Source organism: Pan troglodytes, chromosome X, assembly GCF_028858775.2.
Source record: "Pan troglodytes isolate AG18354 chromosome X, NHGRI_mPanTro3-v2.0_pri, whole genome shotgun sequence".
In the NCBI taxonomy this organism is placed as follows: domain Eukaryota; kingdom Metazoa; phylum Chordata; class Mammalia; order Primates; family Hominidae; genus Pan; species Pan troglodytes.
The window spans coordinates 153385593-153406518 of NC_072421.2; the positions used below are offsets into that span (position 1 = coordinate 153385593).

Consider the following 20926-nt stretch of genomic DNA (forward strand, 5'->3'; position numbering starts at 1 on the left):
AAGACTGATAATGTTTACTGTTGGTGAAGGTTACAGGCATTCTTACATTGTTGGTGAGAGCAAAAGTCTGTGCAACACTTTTTATGTAGGGCCATATCTCAGCATCTATCAATATTTTAAAATGCTAACCCTAAGACCCCACAATTCCACCCCTAGCAATTTATCCTACAGTAGGACTCACTCTGTTGTTTGAAGATCCATGCCCAGAATTATTCATGAAATTCATTTAAAATAGCATATATGCTTGAGCCCAGGAGTCTGAGGCTGCAGCGAGCTATGATCATGTCACTGCACTCCAGCCCAGCCTGGGTGACAGAGCAAGACTCTGTGTCTAAAGAAATGAAAATAAAAATAAATAAAATAGCATATACAGGCAACAATCCAAATGTTCATTGCAGAAATTATGATTATTATTGTTTTTCTTTTAGAGGCAGGGTGTCACTCTGTTGCCCAGACTAATCTTGACCTCCTGGGATCCTCAAGAGATCCTCCGGTCTCTGCTTCCCAAAGTTCTTGGATTACAGGTGTGAGGCACTGGGCCTAGACATTGCAGGGATTATTAAACCATGGTGTATACTACCATTAAAGGTATGAGGTAGGTTTTATGTGCTGACCTAGAAAGATGGTGCAACACCATAGGGGAACAAGAAGGCTGCAAAGTGGCAGCACAGCAGGAGTCTTTAAGAAATAGGTATTTGTTTCAGCTTAAGAAGTGTCTGGCTGGGCGTGGTGGCTCGCACCTGTAATCCCAGCACTTAGGGAGGCTTAGGTGGGCGGATCACTTGAGGTTAGGAGTTCAAGACCAGCCCAGTCAACACGGTGAAACCCCATCTCTACTAAAAATACAAAGAAATTAGCTGGGCTTGGTGGCAGGTGGCTGTAATCCCAGCTACTCAGGAGCTGAGGCAGGAGAATCATCTGAACCCGGGAGGCTGAGGTTGCAGTGAGCCTAGATCGCACCACTGCACTCCAGCCTGGGTGACAGAGTAAGACTCGGTCAAAAAAAAAAAAAAAAAAAAAGACCGGGTGCGAGGTGGCTCTCGCCTGTAATCCCAGCACTTTGGGAGGCCTAGGCAGGAGGATCACAAGGTCAGGAGATCGAGACCATCCTGGCCAACATGGTGAAACCCCATCTCTACTAAAATACAAAAAATTAGCTGGGTGTGGTGGCGCACGCCTGTAGTCCCAGCTACTCAGGAGGCTGAGGCAGGGGAATCGCTTGAAACCAGGAGGCGGAGGTTGCAGTGAGCCGAGATCGCGCCACTGCACTCCAGCCTGGCGACAGAGCAAGACTCCATCTCAAAAAAGAAAAGAAAACAAACAAACAAACAAAATCCCCAAAAAGCAAAAGTGTCTGCATGGACTTGTGCCTAACTACTCACAGTGGCTACTTCTTGGGGGAGGTGAAAGGGGACCCTGTTAAAGAATTTTTCTTCTGTATTGTTTTTCTTCAACTGAGTCTGCATTAATTTTATATTTAATACTCTCCCCACCCCTGATGCTCACAGGTTGCTTTAGCTGGTGGAAGGAGAACCTGCACCTCTGGTTTTGGCAAAGTGTAGAAGGGGACAAGGGCACTGCTCTGCACCTGCACAGGTTCTTGCCTCCTGGGGTCAGTTTAATGCATCTCAGTGGTGTTTCTTGGGAAGAACACAGTGGACACTCACTTGCCAGTCAGTAGACAAATCACTGAAGTCCATGTCTGGCAGTTCTCAATGTCATGGGGACTGTAAGGTTGTCATGTCTCACAGTTCCCTGACTTAGAAGATTAGTGGTGACAGACACTTCTCAGCTCTGCTCGGGAGAGCAGCTCTGTAATGCGCTTGTGGTTTCAGATGTGGGCGGCCTGTGTGAACCTGTCGTGCAAGGCTCATGTCACCAACTGCTGCAGTTATCTCCTGAATCAGGCTGAGGGTCTTTGCTGTGCACCCAGAGATAGTTGGGTGACAAATCACCTCCAGGTTGGGGATGCCTCAGACTTGTGATGGGACTGGGCAGATGCATCTGGGAAGGTGAGTCTGTGCTTTGGGCTTCCCAACCTCTCAAGTCAGCATGAAATTCAGAAGGCAGAGAGGGACATGTGGCCCTCCAACTCGGGGCCCAGGGAGCCACTGTGGAAGCGTGGCGTTTGAGAGCGCCACCCTAGCTTTACCTCCTCTGGTGTCCTGGCCTTGGGTATCTCTTAGAGATGGCAAAATTTGCAGCCCTGACCTCAAGGATTACAAACTAATTTCCAGTCCTGTAGGGGTCATGGGTTCTGCTGTGGCCAGTGTGGCCACGCTCCAACTGGATGGAGGGAAGGGCACTGAGTTTGTCAGGCAGAATTTCTAATTATGGAAGGAACTCTGCTTCCTCAGTGATTGAACTGACCTTTGTGGGGGTGCCTTTGTGGGGTGAGAATGGGCATACTTGGGCCTCAGTTGTGATGGCCATGGGGTGGAGCTGAGGTCTAGGCCCAGGGCTGGGAAAGCTTCTACCAACCCCGAGGCATTTGGGTGTTTTAGGGCAGAAGAGGAGCCAGGAGGATGGGTATGCCCCACTGGAGCTGTGTGTGGGGCAGCAGGTGAGGGTGGGATTCCAGAGGGAGGGTCAACCCAGCCAAGCAGAGGAAGGGGAGGAGAGGGTTTGTTTTGGAAAGAACATCACCCTCTCAGTTTCCTGGGGTCTGGATAGTCTGTTCTTGTGATGAGCTGGAGGATGTGGGCCCTGCTTGGATCCTCCTCTCCCCTCCCTGCCCCCATTTTCTCTTCCTGTGATTTATGCTGTTCTGGGCTCACCCTCTTCCCAGAGCTGTCACGCTACAGCTGACAGGCAGGGCAGGCGTTTTAATTATTATTAATTTTTTTTTGAGACAGAGTTTGAGACAGTATCAAGAGTGGGTATCCTCTCAGCGTGTCTTCAAGTAGCATCCCAGAGCCCCGCTCCTGGGTACCCACAACATGAACACCGTCCAGAAGCAAGGGCAGCCTCTGCAGGTGGGGCGGGGGTTGGAAAACATTTATCAAACAGTTGAGTTGGGTGCAGGGGATGCAACATGATCAAACAGGGTCTTGCCTCAAGGAGCCTCATGTAGGGACAACGCACAGTGATGACCTTCAACTGCAGTGGGGCAGCAAGGCTGTGGGAGGGGTGTTTTGGGCAGAGCAGGCGACGTGGGTACCTCTTCACCAAGACAGCAGGAAGAGCACGGACATCATTTTCCCGTCTCACCTCCAGACTCCCAGGGAACTGTGCCAATATCCTTACTCCAGCCCTGGCCCATGGCCACTGCTCAACCCTTGGGCCCTGTCAGTTCAGGGCTGTGCAGAAGGAGAGTTGCCTGTGCTCGGGCTCAGGGGTTCCGTCCAGCTAAGGAGGCCTACTAGGGGACTGGGGAAAGGCCTCATGAAGGACCAGGCCTGTGATGGGGAGGGAAGATGGCAGAGGGGACAGTGGGAAGCAGAGCAGCAGGGGTCTCCTCCACGCCTCTCTGTACTTCTCCCACCCACCCTTGCCTGCTCCCCTCTGCCCTGGGTATGTGCCCTTGTCCACCCAACACCTCTGCAGTGCCAAGTCCAGCCCTGACTTCTTCCTGAGCTGTGGCCCAGCGTTCCCACAGGCATTTACCTCACGGATGCAGCACTGCCCCTCATCCTCTTCTCTGAAAGTGTGTGGGAAATGCTTCTTGGTGCCATCTCTCTCCCACCCTGCCTTCCCTGCACCTTCTCTATGAGGTGTCTGTTGTCTCTGTACTTGCCTCCAGCTGGCCTTTCAGACCCCATCCCTCCTGCCTCCTGCCCATCCCCACCCCTGTCAGCACCTCACATACTCTGTGCCCAACAGCATTGGGGATTCCCACTGTGCTGAAGGAAGTCCTCATGTGGTCCAGAGAGGGAGCTGGCCCCTGCTCCCATTTCCAGCGCCATTGTCTGGCACAGCCTCCGTGTCCCCAGGCTCCAGCTGCTTCTGGGGTACCAAGGTCTGCATTTCTTCCTCTTCCCCCAGCAGACAGAAGACCTTGCTGGACAGGTGTCCACTTCAATAGTAACTTCCATCCTATCCACCTGTATGGCTGCCAGCCTCCTGAATGGTCCAGAAGAACCGGACCCTTCCCTGCCCCCATTAAAAAAGACAAAATATGGCCAGGCGTGTTGGCTCATGCCTGGCATCCCAGCACTTTGGGAGGCCGAAGCAGGTGAATCACTTGAGGCCAGGAGTACGAGACCAGCCTGACAAACATGGTGAAACCCTGTCTCTACTAAAAATACAAAAATTAGCCAGGCATGGTGACTCATGCTTGTAAATGCTTGTAATCTCAGCTACTTGGGAGGCTGAAGCAGGAGGATCACTTGAACTCGGGAGGCAGAGGTTGCAGTGAGCCGAGATCACGCCACTGTGTTCCAGCCTGAGCGACAGAGCGAGACGCCGTCTAAAAAAAAAAATATATATATATATATATGTGTGTGTATATATATATACACATATATGTGTATATATATACACATATATACACACATATATATGTGTATATATATACACACATATATACACACATATACATGTGTATATATATACACACATATATACACATATATACATGTGTATATATATATACACACACACATATATATACACATATATATGTGTGTGTGTATATATATATACACACACACATATATATATGCATAATAGTCTCTGTGTAGCAGTAAGTGGATGCAGTAGCTGGTGTGAGGGCAACTTGGAGAGTGTGCTTCGAGGCACAGAGATGCTCAGGGCTGCCTGGACTGCCTCCATGATGGTGGCCTGCTCTGTATTAGGTGAGTGTTCAGGGCATGAGGGCCAGGAAAGGTGAAGGGCTGAGGCTGTCTAAAGACCCTCCTGTGGGTGTGGCAGAGCCTGTGATCTGAGGCAGGGCTCCAGCTGCAGGGCAGCCCACAGCTTCACAGTGGCCCAGGGAAGCAGGGCAGGCAGGCTATGAGGCCTAGTAGGCATCTGGGCCAGACTTTGACACTGAGGTCATGGAACGGGTGGGGCTCTGAGAACAGACCAAAGTGATCATGGGCTGAAGGCTATGTCCACAGACCCAAGGCGGGATAGACTGTGCTGGGCAGTGATGTCAGCCAGGCTCCCCAGCGGGACTGGGGGTGTCGGGGCAGCTCTGTCCCAGGTGGCAGACACTGGTTTCCCCTCCTGCTCTCACAACCAGCCTGTTACCAGGTGTTGTCTGAGCTGTGGTGAGGCCTCCCTGGTGACATTCAGGAGCAGGGAGCCTGCGAGTAGGGGTGTATGCACCTGCCCTGACTGCCTGGCCCTGTGGTCAAGGATGGGGGAAGGCAGCTCTGCCTGCAGCTCCACCCCATTTATAAAGCACTGTGGTGCCTTCTGCTGGGGCATGTGCTGAGTGGTGCCTCGCAGGCACTGCCCTCGGGAAGTTCACAGGCTTATGTGGAAGCTGGTGAGAATGGGCCAAGAAGAGAGGTGTCAGGAGCCAGGTATTGGGCAGGTCCCAGGTCTCTGAGCCTCAGTTTCTTCATCTGTAGGAGGGTGGTGACCCTGCCCTGCTCAGCTTACCAGGTACAGATGTAACTTTTCAGTGCAGAGGAAAAGCAGAGAACTTCCCCTCAGATGGCCATACCCCCTTGTCGCTGTACCCAACTCTCCGGTCCTACTTTGTAGCTCTCAGGTGTCACATGTGGATCCTGCCCTACCATCCCCCTTCCCTGTCTAGAAACGAGGCCTGCTGAGCTTGGAGCCATCCCACTCCCTGCTCTCAAGCCATCTACTCCTGGGTTAGCCTGTGGCTGGCCTGGCCTGATTCTACATAGATGTGGGTGTTTCTCTACTGCTGGGGCAGCAGTTGTCCATTCTGGGGCCTGCGTCAGCTCTCAGCTGTGGCTGTTGTGCCTGTGCTTCCCCAGGTCCTGGTGGTGACTCCAACCCTGCCCTCACATATCCCAAGAGCAGGCTGACTGCCTTCCCCATTCCCACCTTTCCAGTAACTGCTGCAAGAACGGACAGACACTGCTGCAGAGAACTTGCCACGGTGTTTCATGCTGCGGCTGGTGGTTCCAGGCTGCACACTCCATTCTAGGAAAGGGTGAGGCTTCCTGATCATCAGTCTTAACAGGGGACTGTCCTGTGGGTACCTGGATACGCTGCCGGGAGTGGGGCAGAGTGGGGTTAGACTAGTGCCTGCTGCCCATTGGGGGTGTGCGGGTTCCTTAAGGGCATGCATGCTGTAGTCTGTGTGCGTGTCTGGTTTTTTCCTCCTCCTTATCAGTAATCAGTCTTGTATAACCAGGGTGGCCCTGCTTCCTGCCTAGGGGCTATCGGTGTACCATCTGGAGTTGCAAATGGGGTGATAGGGCGTCAGCGGCCTTCCCACACCCAAGCACTTCCTGACACCCAGCCCCTCATCTCTAGCCAACCTCTGGCTCCCCTAGGGATCCTGGGGCTCAGGCCTCACGCTGCAGCATCGGGGGGCTTTGCCCTTCTGGTGTTGCTCTTCTTTGCAGGTGCCTTGGAACAGGGGTGCAACAGAGTTCAGAAAGTGCCATCTGTTGCACGGATACCCTGCTGCCACCCTCGTCCACCTTTCTGGGGCAGAACACTTGGATGGGTCTTTATTTAAGAGGACAAAAGGGAGAGAGAATGCATAGAGGCTGGGTCTGGTGGCTCACGCCTGTAATCCCGACACTTTGGGAGGCCTAGGCAGGCGGATCCCTTGAGGGCAGGAGGTCAAGACTAGCCTGGCCAACATGGTGAAACCCCGTCTCTACTAAAAATACAAAAAAAAAAAAAAAAAATTAGCTGGGCATGGCGGGAGATGCCTGTAATCCCAGCTACTCGGGAGGCTGAGGCAGGATAATCACTTGAACCCAGGAGGCGGAGGTTGCAGTGAGCCAAGATTGCACTACTGCACTCCAGCCTTGGCAACAGAGGGAGACTGTCTCAAAAAAAAAAAAATTTGCTTAGAATTTGTCTGTGTGACCCTGGGCAAGTCATTTCCCCTCCTTGGGACTCAGTTCCTTGCCTGTGAACGGGGACAGTGCTTCTCCCTTACAGAGCTGTTGTGAGAATTAAAGTAGAAAATGTACCTATGGTGGTTGTTGGTAGTGACCAGTTCCCCCAACCCTGACTCCCCTGCAGGATGGGGCCTGGGCTCGGGAATGGGGGATGGGCTGGCAGAGGATGACTGTCCCAGAGAGGAGTCTTCTCGGCAGATGTGGAGACCTAGCTGAGTCAGAGGCCAGGATCTAAGTTTGAGGGTGTTCCTTACACCCTGCAGCCATGAGTCTTTGGCTGAGTCAAATGGCCTTTCTGAGCTCAGTTCCTTATCAGTAAAGCCTGGACAGTGGTCCAGGACGCTGGACAGTGTGTGAGTGTTAGGACACAGGACACTGTGTGAGTGCAGGTGGGGACCCATGGAGCACTCTGCTGGGGAGCAATTCATGGGGAGCACCCCTCCAGAGAGGGATGATTTGCACAGGGCCCTCAGCCCAGTCCCTTGCAGGCTGGACCTTGGAGAGTGAGGCCCCGAGGCGAGACATGGGCACCTGGCTCCTGGCCTGCACCTGCATCTGCACCTGTGTCTGCTTGGGAGTCTCTGTCACAGGGGAAGGACAAGGTGAGGGCTGGGCACTAATGTCTGTATGAGGTGGGTGGAGAACTAGGGCATGTTTGGGGGACTGGGTTGTCCGATGTCGAGCCTCTAGGGAAAGGTTTGGCCCAAACTGTGCTGGGATATGTCCTCTAGGGGTCAGCCTGGACCTCAGTCTCTAGTCTCCCTACTTTTACCTCCCTACCTTCATTCCCTGGACCGACCGTAGTCTGCCTTCCTTCACTCTCTTGACGCCTCTCCAGATCTGACTTGCCCGTGTACCACAGGTCAGAGCCCATCACTTCCCAGGCCTCCCAGTGCTTCCCTGGACAGATTCTGGGATCATTTACTGGTGACTGCCCTGCTAGGGTGTCAGCTGTCAGATCCTCCCCAACCCCCGAGCTCAGCTCTGGCCTGAAGTACTTACCGTGGGCTCCTGACGGTCACTGTCTCCAGGGCCAAGGTCTAGAACCTTCACCTGCCTCACCAACAACATTCTCAGGATCGATTGCCACTGGTCTGCCCCAGAGCTGGGACAGGGCTCCAGCCCCTGGCTCCTCTTCACCAGGTGAGCGTGGAGGGCCATGCCCACCTGGACAGGGATGAGGGTGAGGTCCCCAGGATTGAAGCAGCTATGCCAGGACAGTGTAGCAGCCCCGTGGTGCTGACACATGCCCTTTCCAGCAACCAGGCTCCTGGCGACACACATAAGTGCATCTTGCGGGGCAGTGAGTGCACCGTCGTGCTGCCACCTGAGGCAGTGCTCATGCCATCTGACAATTTCACCATCACTTTCCACCACTGCATGTCTGGGAGGGAGCAGGTCAGCCTGGTGGACCCGGAGTACCTGCCCCGGAGACACGGTGAGCAGCGGCTATAGGTCTGGGGCGGGGCCGCTTGGCAAGAACATCCTGGCTGCTTGGGGGTTTGGAGCAGGGCCTTGCAGCCTGTGAGTGGCCCAGTGAGTGTTCTCAGTCCCAGCCGAGTGAGATCCAGGGCTGGGGGCAGGCTTGGCCCCTGGGAGGGGAGGGCCCATATGGTTACTGCAGGGGCAGGGTTTTGGCAGGAAATAAACATGCACGGCTGCTAGTTGGGGCAGGGGCTGGCACTTGAGTCATGTGAAATGCACTTCAGTCATACCAGGAAGGACTCCAATAAGATGCTGGGAAAAGCTTCCAGCAGCAGACTGTGAAGGAAAGGGAAAGCAAGATTTAGAAACCACCTAGTCTAGCTGCAGAGGCCAGAGGAAGTCATTGCTGTCCTGTCCCGCCTGGGGCTTTTCTGGACCAGTCTCCCAGTGAGGTGCCTGGTCTGAGAGGGCCTTGACCATTCCCCTTGGGAGTCTTTCAGACCCCAGTCTTGTGTGTTCTGACTGACACACCCAGATCCATGGGGCTTCAGCCTCACATGGATTCACTCTGTTCCAGTTAAGCTGGACCCGCCCTCTGACTTGCAGAGCAACATCAGTTCTGGCCACTGCATCCTGACCTGGAGCATCAGTCCTGCCTTGGAGCCAATGACCACACTTCTCAGCTATGAGCTGGCCTTCAAGAAGCAGGAAGAGGCCTGGGAGGTAACACTTTGGCTGGCTTTCCCTGGGGTCCTCTCTCCTGGGAACAGCAGTCCAGGGTAGACTCCCCACTCTACATAGGGAGATGTCAACTTGTAGTGATGAGAAGGGAGGAACTAGAGCGGGGTGTGTGTGCACACACACATGCTGGCATGCAGATGTGTATGCTTTATGTGTGTGTATGGGAGTAGGGTGAGTGCGCCTGTGTCTCTGTGAGTGTGTGCACATAAGTGTGGTGAGTGTGCATGTATGTGTTTATGTGTGCACATATGTAAGTGTGCACACTCATATGTTTGTGTGTTTATATGTAAGTGTACATATGAGTGTGCCTGTGCCTTGCGTTTGTGTGAGTGTGCACATGGGCATGCCTATGTGTATGAGTGTGTATGTGAGTGTGGTGAGTTGCTTCTGTGCACACACTTTTGTTTATGAGTGTGCATGCAAGTGTGATGAGTGTGAAAGTGTGCCTGTAGACATGTTTGCCTGTGTGTGCATATGTGTATTTGTGGGCAAACGCAGCTGTGTCTGTGAGTGTGTGTGCCTTCTGTGTGTGTGTGTGCACGTGAATGTGGTGAGTGTGTCTGTGTGTTGACACAAGTGTGTTCAAGAGTGTGTTATATGAGCATATAATGCATGTGTGTATTCTCGAGGGCTGAGGGACCCAGCCCCACCTTCAGCACCTGCCAACTGTCCCCACAGCAGGCCCAGCACAGGGATCACATTGTCGGGGTGACCTGGCTTATACTTGAAGCCTTTGAGCTGGACCCTGGCTTTATCCATGAGGCCAGGCTGCGTGTCCAGATGGCCACACTGGAGGATGATGTGGTAGAGGAGGAGCGTTATACAGGCCAGTGGAGTGAGTGGAGCCAGCCTGTGTGCTTCCAGGCTCCCCAGAGACAAGGTGGGCACTGCTGTGGCTGCTGCACTTCCAGAGTCTGGGCTGGGCGTCTTCTCCCCTGTTCACCTCAGCCCTGCACCCTTTCACCCTCCTGTAAGCCCCTCCCCGAGGCAGCCATGCCTCAGTTGATCCCCTTCCTCTGAAGGTCTGAGGTCTATAGGGAGGACACAAACACCTGCCAATTCTGGGGTTTCCTGGGAACCCGTAGTCAGTGGCTCCTGTTAGGAGTAAGGGTGGCAGGGCTGCACACCAGGGCTGGTGCTCCTGCCTGGAGGCTGGACATGACCTCAGTGTCCTTGAGGGCTGGACTGACCCTTGTGCAATGCAGTGCTGAGACCACCCACGGAACTTATGACCCACCGTGTGGCAGATGGGAAGAGTGAGGCCCAGGAGCATGGCTCACACAAGGTCCTTCAGCAGGTGACACAAACCTCCAAGGCCCATCACAAACCTTCCACTTTGGCCCAGGGCACTAAAGGGCGCACCTTTGCCAGGTAGGTTTGTGGGGAGCCTCCTGGCACTGAGGCTGCTCACAGCCCTGGGCCTTTCCTGTCCACAGGCCCTCTGATCCCACCCTGGGGGCGGCCAGACAACACCCTTGTTGCTGTGTCCATCTTTCTCCTGCTGACTGGCCTGACCTACGTCCTGTTCAAGCTGTCGCCCAGGTAGGTAGCTGATGTGTGTGTGTGTGTGTGTGTGTGTGTGTACATGTGTGAGCGGGTAAGAGTGTACATGTTAGTGTATGTGTGCAGATGTGTGACTGTGCAGGTGTGAGTGTGTGCATGTGTGACTGTGTGCATGTGTGACTGTGTGCAGGTGTGAGTGTGTGGTGGGTGAGTGTATGTGTGCAGATGTGTGTCTGTGTGCAGGTGTGAGTGTGTGGTGGGTGAGTGTATGTGTGCAGATGTGTGACTGTGTGCATGTGTGAGTGGGTAAGAGTGTACATGTTAGTGTATGTGTGCAGATGTGTGTGTGCATGTGTGAGTGTGTGGTGGGTGAGTGTATGTGTGCAGATGTGTGACTGTGTGCAGGTGTGAGTGTGTGGTGGGTGAGTATGTGTGCAGATGTGTGTCTGTGTGCAGGTGTGAGTGTGTGGTGGGTGGGCGTCAAGGGCCAGCCTTGTCTGGTTCCTCCCCTCCCCTCTCCACTGCCTGGTCCTGGATGGGGTGGGCTTTTCCAGTCTCCACTCTGGGCCAGTAGAGAGTTGTCAAGTTGCCAGGGGAGAGCAGGGAAGGGGGATCTGAGGCAGAGGCTGAAGATAAGGGCAGCTTGGTCCCGACCAGACCCAGAGTCACCGAGATCAAGAGCCCGGGGTCCTAGTCTCCTGCCTCTGGAGGAGCTTGGTTTGTTCATTTGTTCACATGTTCTACGAAAGGACAATTGGGGCATCTGGTGTGCTCAGGACCCTGTTCTCAGAACAAGATGGACAAGGGCCCTCCTTAAATAAACCGTCACGCCTCATGCACCACACATCAGGTTACAAGACAGGGTGCAGGGGCCATGTCAGGCCGCGGATGTGAGGAAGAGGGTGTGGGGAGAGGGGTGTTGGGTGGGGCTAAGCGGGAGGGTGCTTGGCTTCTCCTTGGAGCAAAGGAAAGTGTAAAACTGTGTGACACAACCTAGTTTATGTTTTGAGGAATAGATTGCTGGGACAAGGGGACATGGGGGACCTGCTGGAGGCCAATGGGGGCCAGTGGGGTGCCCACAGGGAGACGATTTGGCGTGAGCCAGTGAAAGAAGTGGAGATAGAGCAAGGTGGAGGGAATTGCAGGGTCTCATGAGGGGAAATAGAAGGGACATGTGGGTGGATGAGATATGAGTGGTGACCCCTGAGGTGGGGAAATGGGGCACAGCCTTGCGGGGAGGTTGGTGAAGTCTATTTGGACCTGTTGGGTTGGAGCCCCAGGTGACATCCTTGTGGGAGGGTCAGTGGATCCTTGGCAGCAAGTCTGGTGCTCAGGGAGACACTGGGTGGGGTGGGAGCCACAGACCTTTTGCTGATGGCAAAGACAGAGTTCCTGGAGGTGCGGCTCCCTCTGCGGGCTGAGGATCTAGCTGACAACTCCCCGTTCTGAACCCGCCATTGCAGCTCATGCTGTAAAGGACGCGCGCCTCAGTATAAGTCAGTTCTATGCAGCCGTTAGGCAAGGAGGCCCAGTTGGGTCCTGCCCTGAGAGTGGGTTGGAATGTGATGAGATGGGAGAGAGGCAGTGGCAGGGACGAGCTGGGTGGACCTCCTGCTGATGGAAGGAAGCTCAGCCTCTGCAGTGACCTCAGGCCACCTGGGTCGCCATAGGCCTCTGACTGGCCTCTCTTGGCCTCAGGGTGAAGAGAATCTTCTACCAGAACGTGCCCTCTCCAGCGGTGTTCTTCCAGCCCCTCTACAGTGTGCACAATGGGAACTTCCAGGTGTGTGCAGAGACCACGGCAGGACATGGGGGGCAGGGGTTGCCCAGAGCTCTGGCCTGCCCAAGATGTTGGCTTTCATGAGAGTTGGTGGCCAGTATGGGAGGCTTGTCAGTGCTTGGAGCCTTTTTTGTATATTCAGTGAATTTCAATTTATACGCTGTGTCTCAAGTGGGGAAAAACTAGCTTTATTCTCCATTACTGATTTCTTTTTGTTCTCAGGTCTCTAGTTCCATTGTTGATTGAAAAAATGTAAATTTCCCATGACTTATCTCTGTCCCCTCTGGTTTGCAGCTGTCTGCACCCACCATGTGTCTCACCTCCTCCTTCTGCGAAGGTGTCTGTCCTGTGGCCGTGGGGAAGGGTCTGTGGTGTGTGCGCTGCCTTTGGGGCTCTCATTGCCTCTGGGCTCCTGCTCTGCCTGGTCCCCTGGTCTCCCCGGATCACATGATGGCACCACAGCTGAGGAGTGGGCCCTTCACTTCCCCCTCTTCCGCCCATGTTGGGCTCCTACAGCCCAGGCACCAGTGAGCAACTTGGGGGTTGCATCAGCCCCTCCCCTCCCTGCTGAGCTGTCGGTTCATGCCCCCTGGGTGGGAGGAGCGGGAGAGGGAGAGCTCCAGTGAGTGGTCTCTGGTTTTTCCCCTCAGACTCCTCACTTTGGGCAAAGGACAAGAGGCAGTGAGGGCCCCTCCCTGGGGTCTGGGCCAAGCTGACCACTCTTCTCCAGAATCTTCCCTCCCTGTGCCCTAGGGCATCCCTGGGCCCTGTGCAGCAAGGATGTCCCCTTCACACTGCGGCTCCAGCTTACTATGCAGAAAAATCCTTTTCTCTCTCAATGAGGAGCCTAGTTTTCAAGATTTTTGTCCAAAAATATAATTTGAACCATGAACCGGGCATCTGGCTCTTGGCAGAGTCTCCCTCTTTCCCCAAGGTGGTAGATGTGACTGTAAAGAGCCTGGGCAGCTGATGACAAGGCTGAGCAGGTCAGATTGTGACTGTACCCTGGACTGTCATCCTGTTGCGGGCACCAGCTGTTCCCTAGAGAACTAGGACACCTGCCACGGGTTATTTAGACCCGTGGGTGAGGATCTGGTGCCATAGGTTGGTCTCCAGGGAGCAGTGCAGTGACGGAGGGTGCTGTGTGTGTGGTGCATGGGAGGGAGGCTCCTGGTCCCACCAAGGGAACAGCTTCCTTTTGGAGGCGGGGGTCTCCTGTGGCCGCACAGAAGGATCCAGGTCTGCTGGCCGTAGCCCAGCGCTTTGAAAGTCACCAGTCCTGACAGCGACTCGTGTGTGTGTGTGTGTGTGTGTGTGTGTGTGTGGTGGGAGTGCCCAGTCTCTGTAGCCGCTGAAAGGCTCTGAGGCACATGCTGTCAGGAGTTGGCTCTGTCCTGGGCAGATATCACCATCTGTACCTTGGTTCAAACTGCTGTGAGCACCAGACCCTGTGCTGGCGGAGTGGTGAGGGGCCTGAAGGGACTCCGGGTCCCATGTTGAGGTTGGGCTGGCACATGGAGGAAAAACAGAATGTTCAAGACACAGGTGATGCTTGGCCTCTGGGTATGGACCTCAGGAGGGCTTTCTGGAGGAGGAGGGAGAGTAGGCTTGCCAGAAAGGAGGCAGCTGCTCCCGTGATGAGTTCTAAACATGCTGCCTGAGCCTTTCCCTCCTCCCGTGCTCTGTTCCAGACTTGGATGGGGGCCCACAGGGCCGGTGTGCTGTTGAGCCAGGACTGTGCTGGCACCCCACGAGGAGCCTTGGAGCCCTGCGTCCAGGAGGCCACTGCACTGCTCACTTGTGGCCCAGCACATCCTTGGAAATCTGTGGCCCTGGAGGAGGAACAGGAGGGCCCTGGGACCAGGCTCCCGGGGAACCTGAGCTCAGAGGATGTGCTGCCAGCAGGATGTACGGAGTGGAGGGTACAGACGCTTGCCTATCTGCCACAGGAGGACTGGGCCCCCACGTCCCCCACTAGGCTGGCTCCCCCAGACTCAGAGGGCAGCAGCAGCAGCAGCAGCAGCAGCAGCAGCAGCAGCAACAACAACAACTACTGTGCCTTGGGCTGCTATGGGGGATGGCACCTCTCAGCCCTCCCAGGAAACACACAGAGCCCTGGGCCCATCCCAGCCCTGGCCTGTGGCCTTTCTTGTGACCATCAGGGCCTGGAGACCCAGCAAGGAGTTGCCTGGGTGCTGGCTGGTCACTGCCAGAGGTCCGGGCTGCATGAGGACCTCCAGGGCATGTTGCTCCCTTCTGTCCTCAGCAAGGCTCGGTCCTGGACATTCTAGGTCCCTGACTCGCCAGATGCATCATGTCCATTTTGGGAAAATGGACTGAAGTTTCTGGAGCCCTTGTCTGAGACTGAACCTCCTGAGAAGGGGCCCCTAGCAGCGGTCAGAGGTCCTGTCTGGATGGAGGCTGGAGGCTCCCCCCTCAACCCCTCTGCTCAGTGCCTGTGGGGAGGAACCTCTACCCTCAGCATCCTGGCCACAAGTTCTTCCTTCCGTTGTCCCTTTTCTTTATCCCTGACCTCTCTGAGAAGTGGGGTGTGGTCTCTCAGCTGTTCTGCCCTCATACCCTTAAAGGGCCAGCCTGGGCCCAGTGGACACAGGCAAGGCACCATGACCACCTGGTGTGACCTCTCTGTGCCTTACTGAGGCACCTTTCTAGAGATTAAAAGGGGCTTGATGGCTGTTCCAAAGTGTTGATGGCTGGGACAAGGGGCCAGAGGAGGAGTGAGGGGTGGGGTTTGTCCAGCCCTGGGCTTTCCGGGCTCTAGAGATAGCACGGTGGAGGCTCAATGACAGTTCTGGGGACAGCAAGTTGGAGGTTCAGGGGCAGCTTCAGGACAGCAGGATGGAGGCTCAGGGACAATTCCTGGGAGGCCAGTGCCCTCGTTCCTCCTTGTCCTCATCCTCCCACTTGCTCCAGGAAACTGAGAGCTGAGCCTGGAGCTTCCAGACAGTCAGGGCTGGGGGTGACCATCCAGCAGTGATGGTGGCCTGTGAAGGGTCCTGCTTCTGTCCTCAGCCTCTCATGGCGTGGGCTTGGGGAGGAGCTGTGGTCTGGAGAGAGCGGCAGTTGGAGCAGAACGTGCCTCCATTTGTTTCCTAGGGCTGTCGTAACAAAGTGCCACAAAATGGTTAGCTTAGAACCACAGAGATTTGTTGTCTCACAATTCTGAAGTCCAGAAGTTGGAAATAAAGATGTTGGCAGTGTTCCCAACCACATGTTCTTGGGCTCCCATGAAACAGAAGTTGATATGAGGCCAAGGAAGCTTCCCAGACAAGACTTTATTAAGTCTTATGCCCCGAAAGTTTGGGCAGAAGAGAGACAGTGCAGGAGGAAGAATTCTTGGCTGACTCCCCAAGGGGAATGCATTGTGGTGTCTTAAGGAGGGTGACATACATAATTTATGAGCTACATGAGTGTCATTGCACGTATGGGGTGGAGTCAAGGGTGCTCAGACGCATGCTAACACATACGTTGCATGATCAGAAAATGGCAGATAAGCCCCTCCCTGGGTGAGGACTTTAGTATTATCATAAGACCAGGGTCATTCTCCTGGCCTTGTGCACAAGCAGGTGATACAGTCAACTCCCGTCAGTAAGACTTATGGCGGGATGCTGCTTATCTTAGTTTATTTCAGACAGTTGGCAAGGTCTGGCCAGCGAGTATGGCACCTGGAGGGTGGTGCGGCAAGGTCTGGTGGTCAGCGGGCATGTATGGAACAACACGTTAGTGGGGGTGGGCCGAGTCCCATTTATACTCTCTCAGCAGGGCCATGCTCCCTCGGAAGGCACTAGGGAAGGATTAGTTTCAGGCCTCTCTTCAGCTTCTGTTAGTTTCTTGGCTTGTGACACCAAAGCTGTAATCTTTTTTTTGTTTTGTTTTTGAGACGGAGTTTTGCTCTTGTCGCCCAGGCTGGAGTGCAATGGCACAATCTCGGCTCACTGCAACCTCCTCCTCCCAGGTTCAAGCAATTCTTCTGCCTCAGCCTTTGGAGTAGCTGTGATTACAGGCGCCTGCTACCACGCCTGGCTAGTTTTTGTATTTTTAGCAGAGACGGTGTTTCCCTATGTTGGCCAGGCTGGTCCCAAACTCCTGATATCAAGTGATCCGTCTGTCTCTGCCTCCCAAAGTGTTGGGATTACAGGCATGAGCCACCGTGCCTGGCCAAAGTTCCAGTCTTTACAGGGATTTTTCCTTGTGTGCATTTCTGTGTCCAAATTTCCCCTTTTTAAAATCACAATAATAGTGAATTAAGGCTGGCCCTAACGATTTAATCTTAACTTGATCATCTGCAAAGACACTATTTCCATATAAGGTCACATTCACAGCTACTGGGCTTAGGACTTCAACCTAGAGGGCCTGACTTCTGGCCCCACACATCATGGCCCATCCCAGCATGCCCCATCCCCTTCCTGGGTGCCCCAGGCAGATCACAGGAGGGCCTGACTGCTGGGTTTTGGGCTGACATTGGGATCATCTGCCTAGTTAGGGCTGTGACCAGACTGAGATAGGAGGTGGGACCTGACTCCTGAGGCAGGGCTTGAACTCTGGACCAGATTACAGACTAGCTGAAACAGGCAAAAGCACCCCTCCATAAGACACACCCACTGGTGCCAAGTGAGTTTGCCGTTCTCATGGTAACAGCTGGAAATTACTGCCCCTTTCCATGGCAATGACCTGAAAGTTACCACCCCTTTTCTAGAAATTTCTAAATAACCTCCTCCTTAATTTGTATATAATTACAAGTGGGTATAAATATGTGTGCAGAACTGCCTCTGAGCTGCTACTCTGGGCTCACTGCCTATGGGGCATCCCTGCTCCATAAGGAGCAGTACCTCTGCTGCCACTGTGCACAGCTGCTTAAATAAAAGTTGCTCTCTAATACCACCGACTCGCCCTTGAATTCTTTCCTGGGTGAAGCCAAAATCCCTCCTGTGCTAAACCCCAATTTCTGGGCTCACCTTTCCTGCATCAAGAGTGTTTTAGGGCTGGGAGCGCTGAAGTTTTGAAGGCAGGATGAAATGGAGACTGTTAGCTCCCCGGGCCCTGAGCTACAGGGAGCAACTCTCCTGGGTGCTCTCATGCTTCCTGCAACCTGAGCAGAAAGAAGTACCTGCAGCCTGATGCCCCCAAAGGCAAAAGCCCCTTCTGGCTCAGATAGGCAGCCCTCCCACCCTGCATGCCTGCAGAGCTTCTGGGGTTTTGTGGGGAGCCTCAGCAGAGCTGGATCCTGGTCTGTGGGGGCGAGGCAGGCCCCGGAATGTATCTTTAGCATCCAGAGAGTGGGAGGGGTGTGGACGGAAGCGAGGTACAGGCATCCTCAGCTCTAACCAAGTATAAAAATACTAGTGTGAATCCACTTCCTGGAGCTGGGCTCTGGGGAGCCCCGGGCTAGTGTATTTATAACAGGGGCTGTGTGGCTCATGAGGCTCCATGTGTGACCTGGGCTACCTCATGATCACATAAACGAACCCACAATTGGGATGCCTCTCCTGTGTGGCCTGGACACGTCTTCATTCAACTCATAAACTTTCCCTGAGTGGGCCCTGGAGAGCTGGTTCTGGGCTGGAACCTGAGTGTGAAGCCACTGGAGGCTGTGTAATTTGTAGGTGAGTCACTCAGTCACCTAAGCCTGGCCCTCCCCTCTGCACAGGGCGCTAGCCATACCTAGCAGACTGCTGTGAGTTCACCTGAGCAAGACACCTGCACACAGTGGTGCTCAGAAAAAGCTAATAATTCCTTATTGGAATGAGACAGGCCAGGCGTGGTGGCTCATGCCTGTAATCCCAGCACTTTGAGAGGCTGAGGCAAGCAGACTGCTTGAGCCCAGAAGTTTGAGACCAGTCTGGGCAACATGGCAAAACCCTATCATCTCTATGAAAAATACAAAAATAATTAGCTGGGCATGGTTGTTCAGGCCTGTAATCCCAGCTACTCGGGAGGCTGAAGTAGGAGAATCACTTGAATCCGGGAGGCAGAGGTTGCAGTGAGCCGAGATCACGCCACTGCACTCCAGCCTGGGCAACAAAGTGAGACTCCATGTCAAAAAAAGAAAAGAGGCCAGGAGCAGTGGCGCATGTCTGTAATCCCAGCACTTTGGGAGGCCGAGGTGGGTGGACCACAAGGTCAGGAGTTCAATACCAGCCTGGCCAAGATGGTGAAACCCCATCTCTACTAAAAATACAAAAAAAAAAAAAAAAAAAAAATTAGCCAGGCATGGTGGTAAGTGCCTATAATCCCAGCTACTTAGGAGGCTGAGGCAGAGAATTGCTCAAACCCAGGAGGTGGAGGTTGCGGTGAGCCGAGATTGCGCCACTGCACTCCAACCTGGGAGACAGAGCGAGACTCCGTTTCAAAAAAAAAAAAAAAAAAAAAGGAAAAAAGAAAGAAAAGACCCCAGGACCATACATATTTACAGCTCAGTATTAACTAACCTTAATGAAATATGATTTTATTTAAAATGGTCAAGGTAAAGGAAAAAAAAGAGTAGTGACTTTCTTCAAGTAATTTTATGGTATAATATCAAAGCTTGATATAGTTAATACATTTCATCTAATATAGGAATGAGAATGCTTATAAAGCAGACGTCATTTTATGTAACATTACAAATACACTGCCAATTAAACAGACTTTCTCAACAAAAGACTGTTGTTGACGAGGTCACTTCCATTAGACACACAAAATGGTTTGTTTTTGTTTTCATTTGTTTTTGTTTTTTGAGACAAGGTCTCGCTCTGTCGCCCAGGCTAAATGCAGTGGCCTGAGAATGATAATGTGCCTGCTTTTCCATTTCCTGTGTTGTTTCCACTGCGTTAACAAAAGAGCCTTAAAACACAAAGCACTGGCCGGGCGTAGTGGCTCACGCCTGTAATTCCAGCACTTTGGGAGGCCGAGGTGGGCGGATCACCTGAGATCAGGAGTTCGAGACCAGCCTGATCAACATGGAGAAACCCTGTCTCTACTAAAACTACAAAATTAGCCGGGCGTGATGGCGCATGACTGTAATCCCAGCTACTCGGGAGGCTGAGGCAGGAGAATCGCTTGAACCTGGGAGGCAGAGGTTGCAGTGCGCCGATTGCAACATCGCACTCCAGCCTGGGGAGCAAGAGCGAAACTCCTTCTCAAAAGAAAACAAAACAAACACCGAGCACTAATCCAGGGGCGCCTGTTTCATTGGCCTTAGACTGTGGTGCCTGCTGGTCCCCGACCTCACGAGGGCGTCTCCGTGTTCCTCCTCCTTTCCCGGTACCAGGGTCAGCCCCAGGTGTCCCGGAGATGCAGCCCCAGGTGTCCCAGAGATGTCCTCATCGCGGATGCAGCCCCAGGTGTCCCCAGGTGTCTCGAAGCCGTGGCCCCTCCTGGGTGGGTCCTGAGGAGAGAAAACTCCGTCCTCACAGTCCTCACGCCCAGGGATTAAGAACTAATATTATTGAAAAATGACATTAATACAGATAATTTTAATCATGCATAATCGTACAATTAAAATAATCATTAATGATTAATAACGTTATACTATTAATTAATATTACCATTGATAATTATTAACACTGATGTTTAACAATTAATAATATTAAGATTGATGCTTAATAATTAATCGTATTATTTCTCCTAATACCGCAGGGGGTGTACACCTACCCGAGATATTGTTCCTAATGTCCAGGGATGGAGAGCATGATACTAGTTTTAATATCTCAGTGGGTGTACACTCACCCTGTGACACTGATCCTAATATCCAGGGGATAGAGTATGACATGACTCCCAACATAGCAATGAATGTACAGCCACCCGGTGATATTGCTCCTAATATTCACAGAAGAAGCGTAGGATATTACTTCCAAAATCGCAGGGAGTGTACACCTCTTCTGTGATATTGTTCCTGGTATCCCGAGGGGGAGAGAATGATAATAATTCCAGTATCGCAGGCTGTGATCACCCACCCTGTGATATTGTTATTAACATCCTGAAAGGGAGAGGATGATATTACTCCCCGTAATAGATAGATATTACTCCCCATAACAGAGCAGGAGGTGTACACCCACCCTGTGATATTGTTCCTAATATTCAGAGGCCGAGAGGTCGATATTACTCCCAATATGGCAGGAAGTGTACACCCCCGTGTGAGATGGTCCTTAATAATATTCCAAGGCGGAGGGGGAGATATTACTCCCAATATCGCAGAAAGTGTACACCCCCCCAGGGATATTGTTCTCATGATCCTGGAGGGAAGAGGATGATGTCACTTTAAATATCACAGAAGGTGTGCACGCCCCCACTGATATCGGTTCTAATTTCCACGTGGGAGAGGAGGATGTGACGCCCAATCACACCTGCAGTAGAAACACAGCTATGATACTGTTCTTAATATTCAGGGAGGAGGACGATGATATTACTCCCAAAACAGACGGCTGTATACCCTCTGCACACCGAGGGTGTACCCCCATCTGTGAAATAGTTTATC

The 20926-nt window shown here is 53.0% G+C and overlaps 1 protein-coding gene across 1 annotated transcript; it reads left to right on the top strand.

The window, feature by feature from the left end:
* The first annotated feature begins 281 nt into the window (after positions 1 to 281).
* Positions 282 to 19930, top strand: IL9R (interleukin 9 receptor). Its single transcript, XM_063804777.1, has 10 exons — positions 282 to 2012; positions 5976 to 6076; positions 7469 to 7606; positions 8036 to 8147; positions 8264 to 8442; positions 9007 to 9152; positions 9849 to 10050; positions 10607 to 10712; positions 12372 to 12456; positions 14145 to 19930. Exons 1-10 carry the CDS (start codon positions 1969 to 1971, stop codon positions 14742 to 14744), a joined length of 1713 nt encoding a protein of 570 aa, XP_063660847.1. The 5' UTR covers positions 282 to 1968; the 3' UTR covers positions 14745 to 19930.
* The last annotated feature ends 996 nt before the right edge of the window (positions 19931 to 20926 follow it).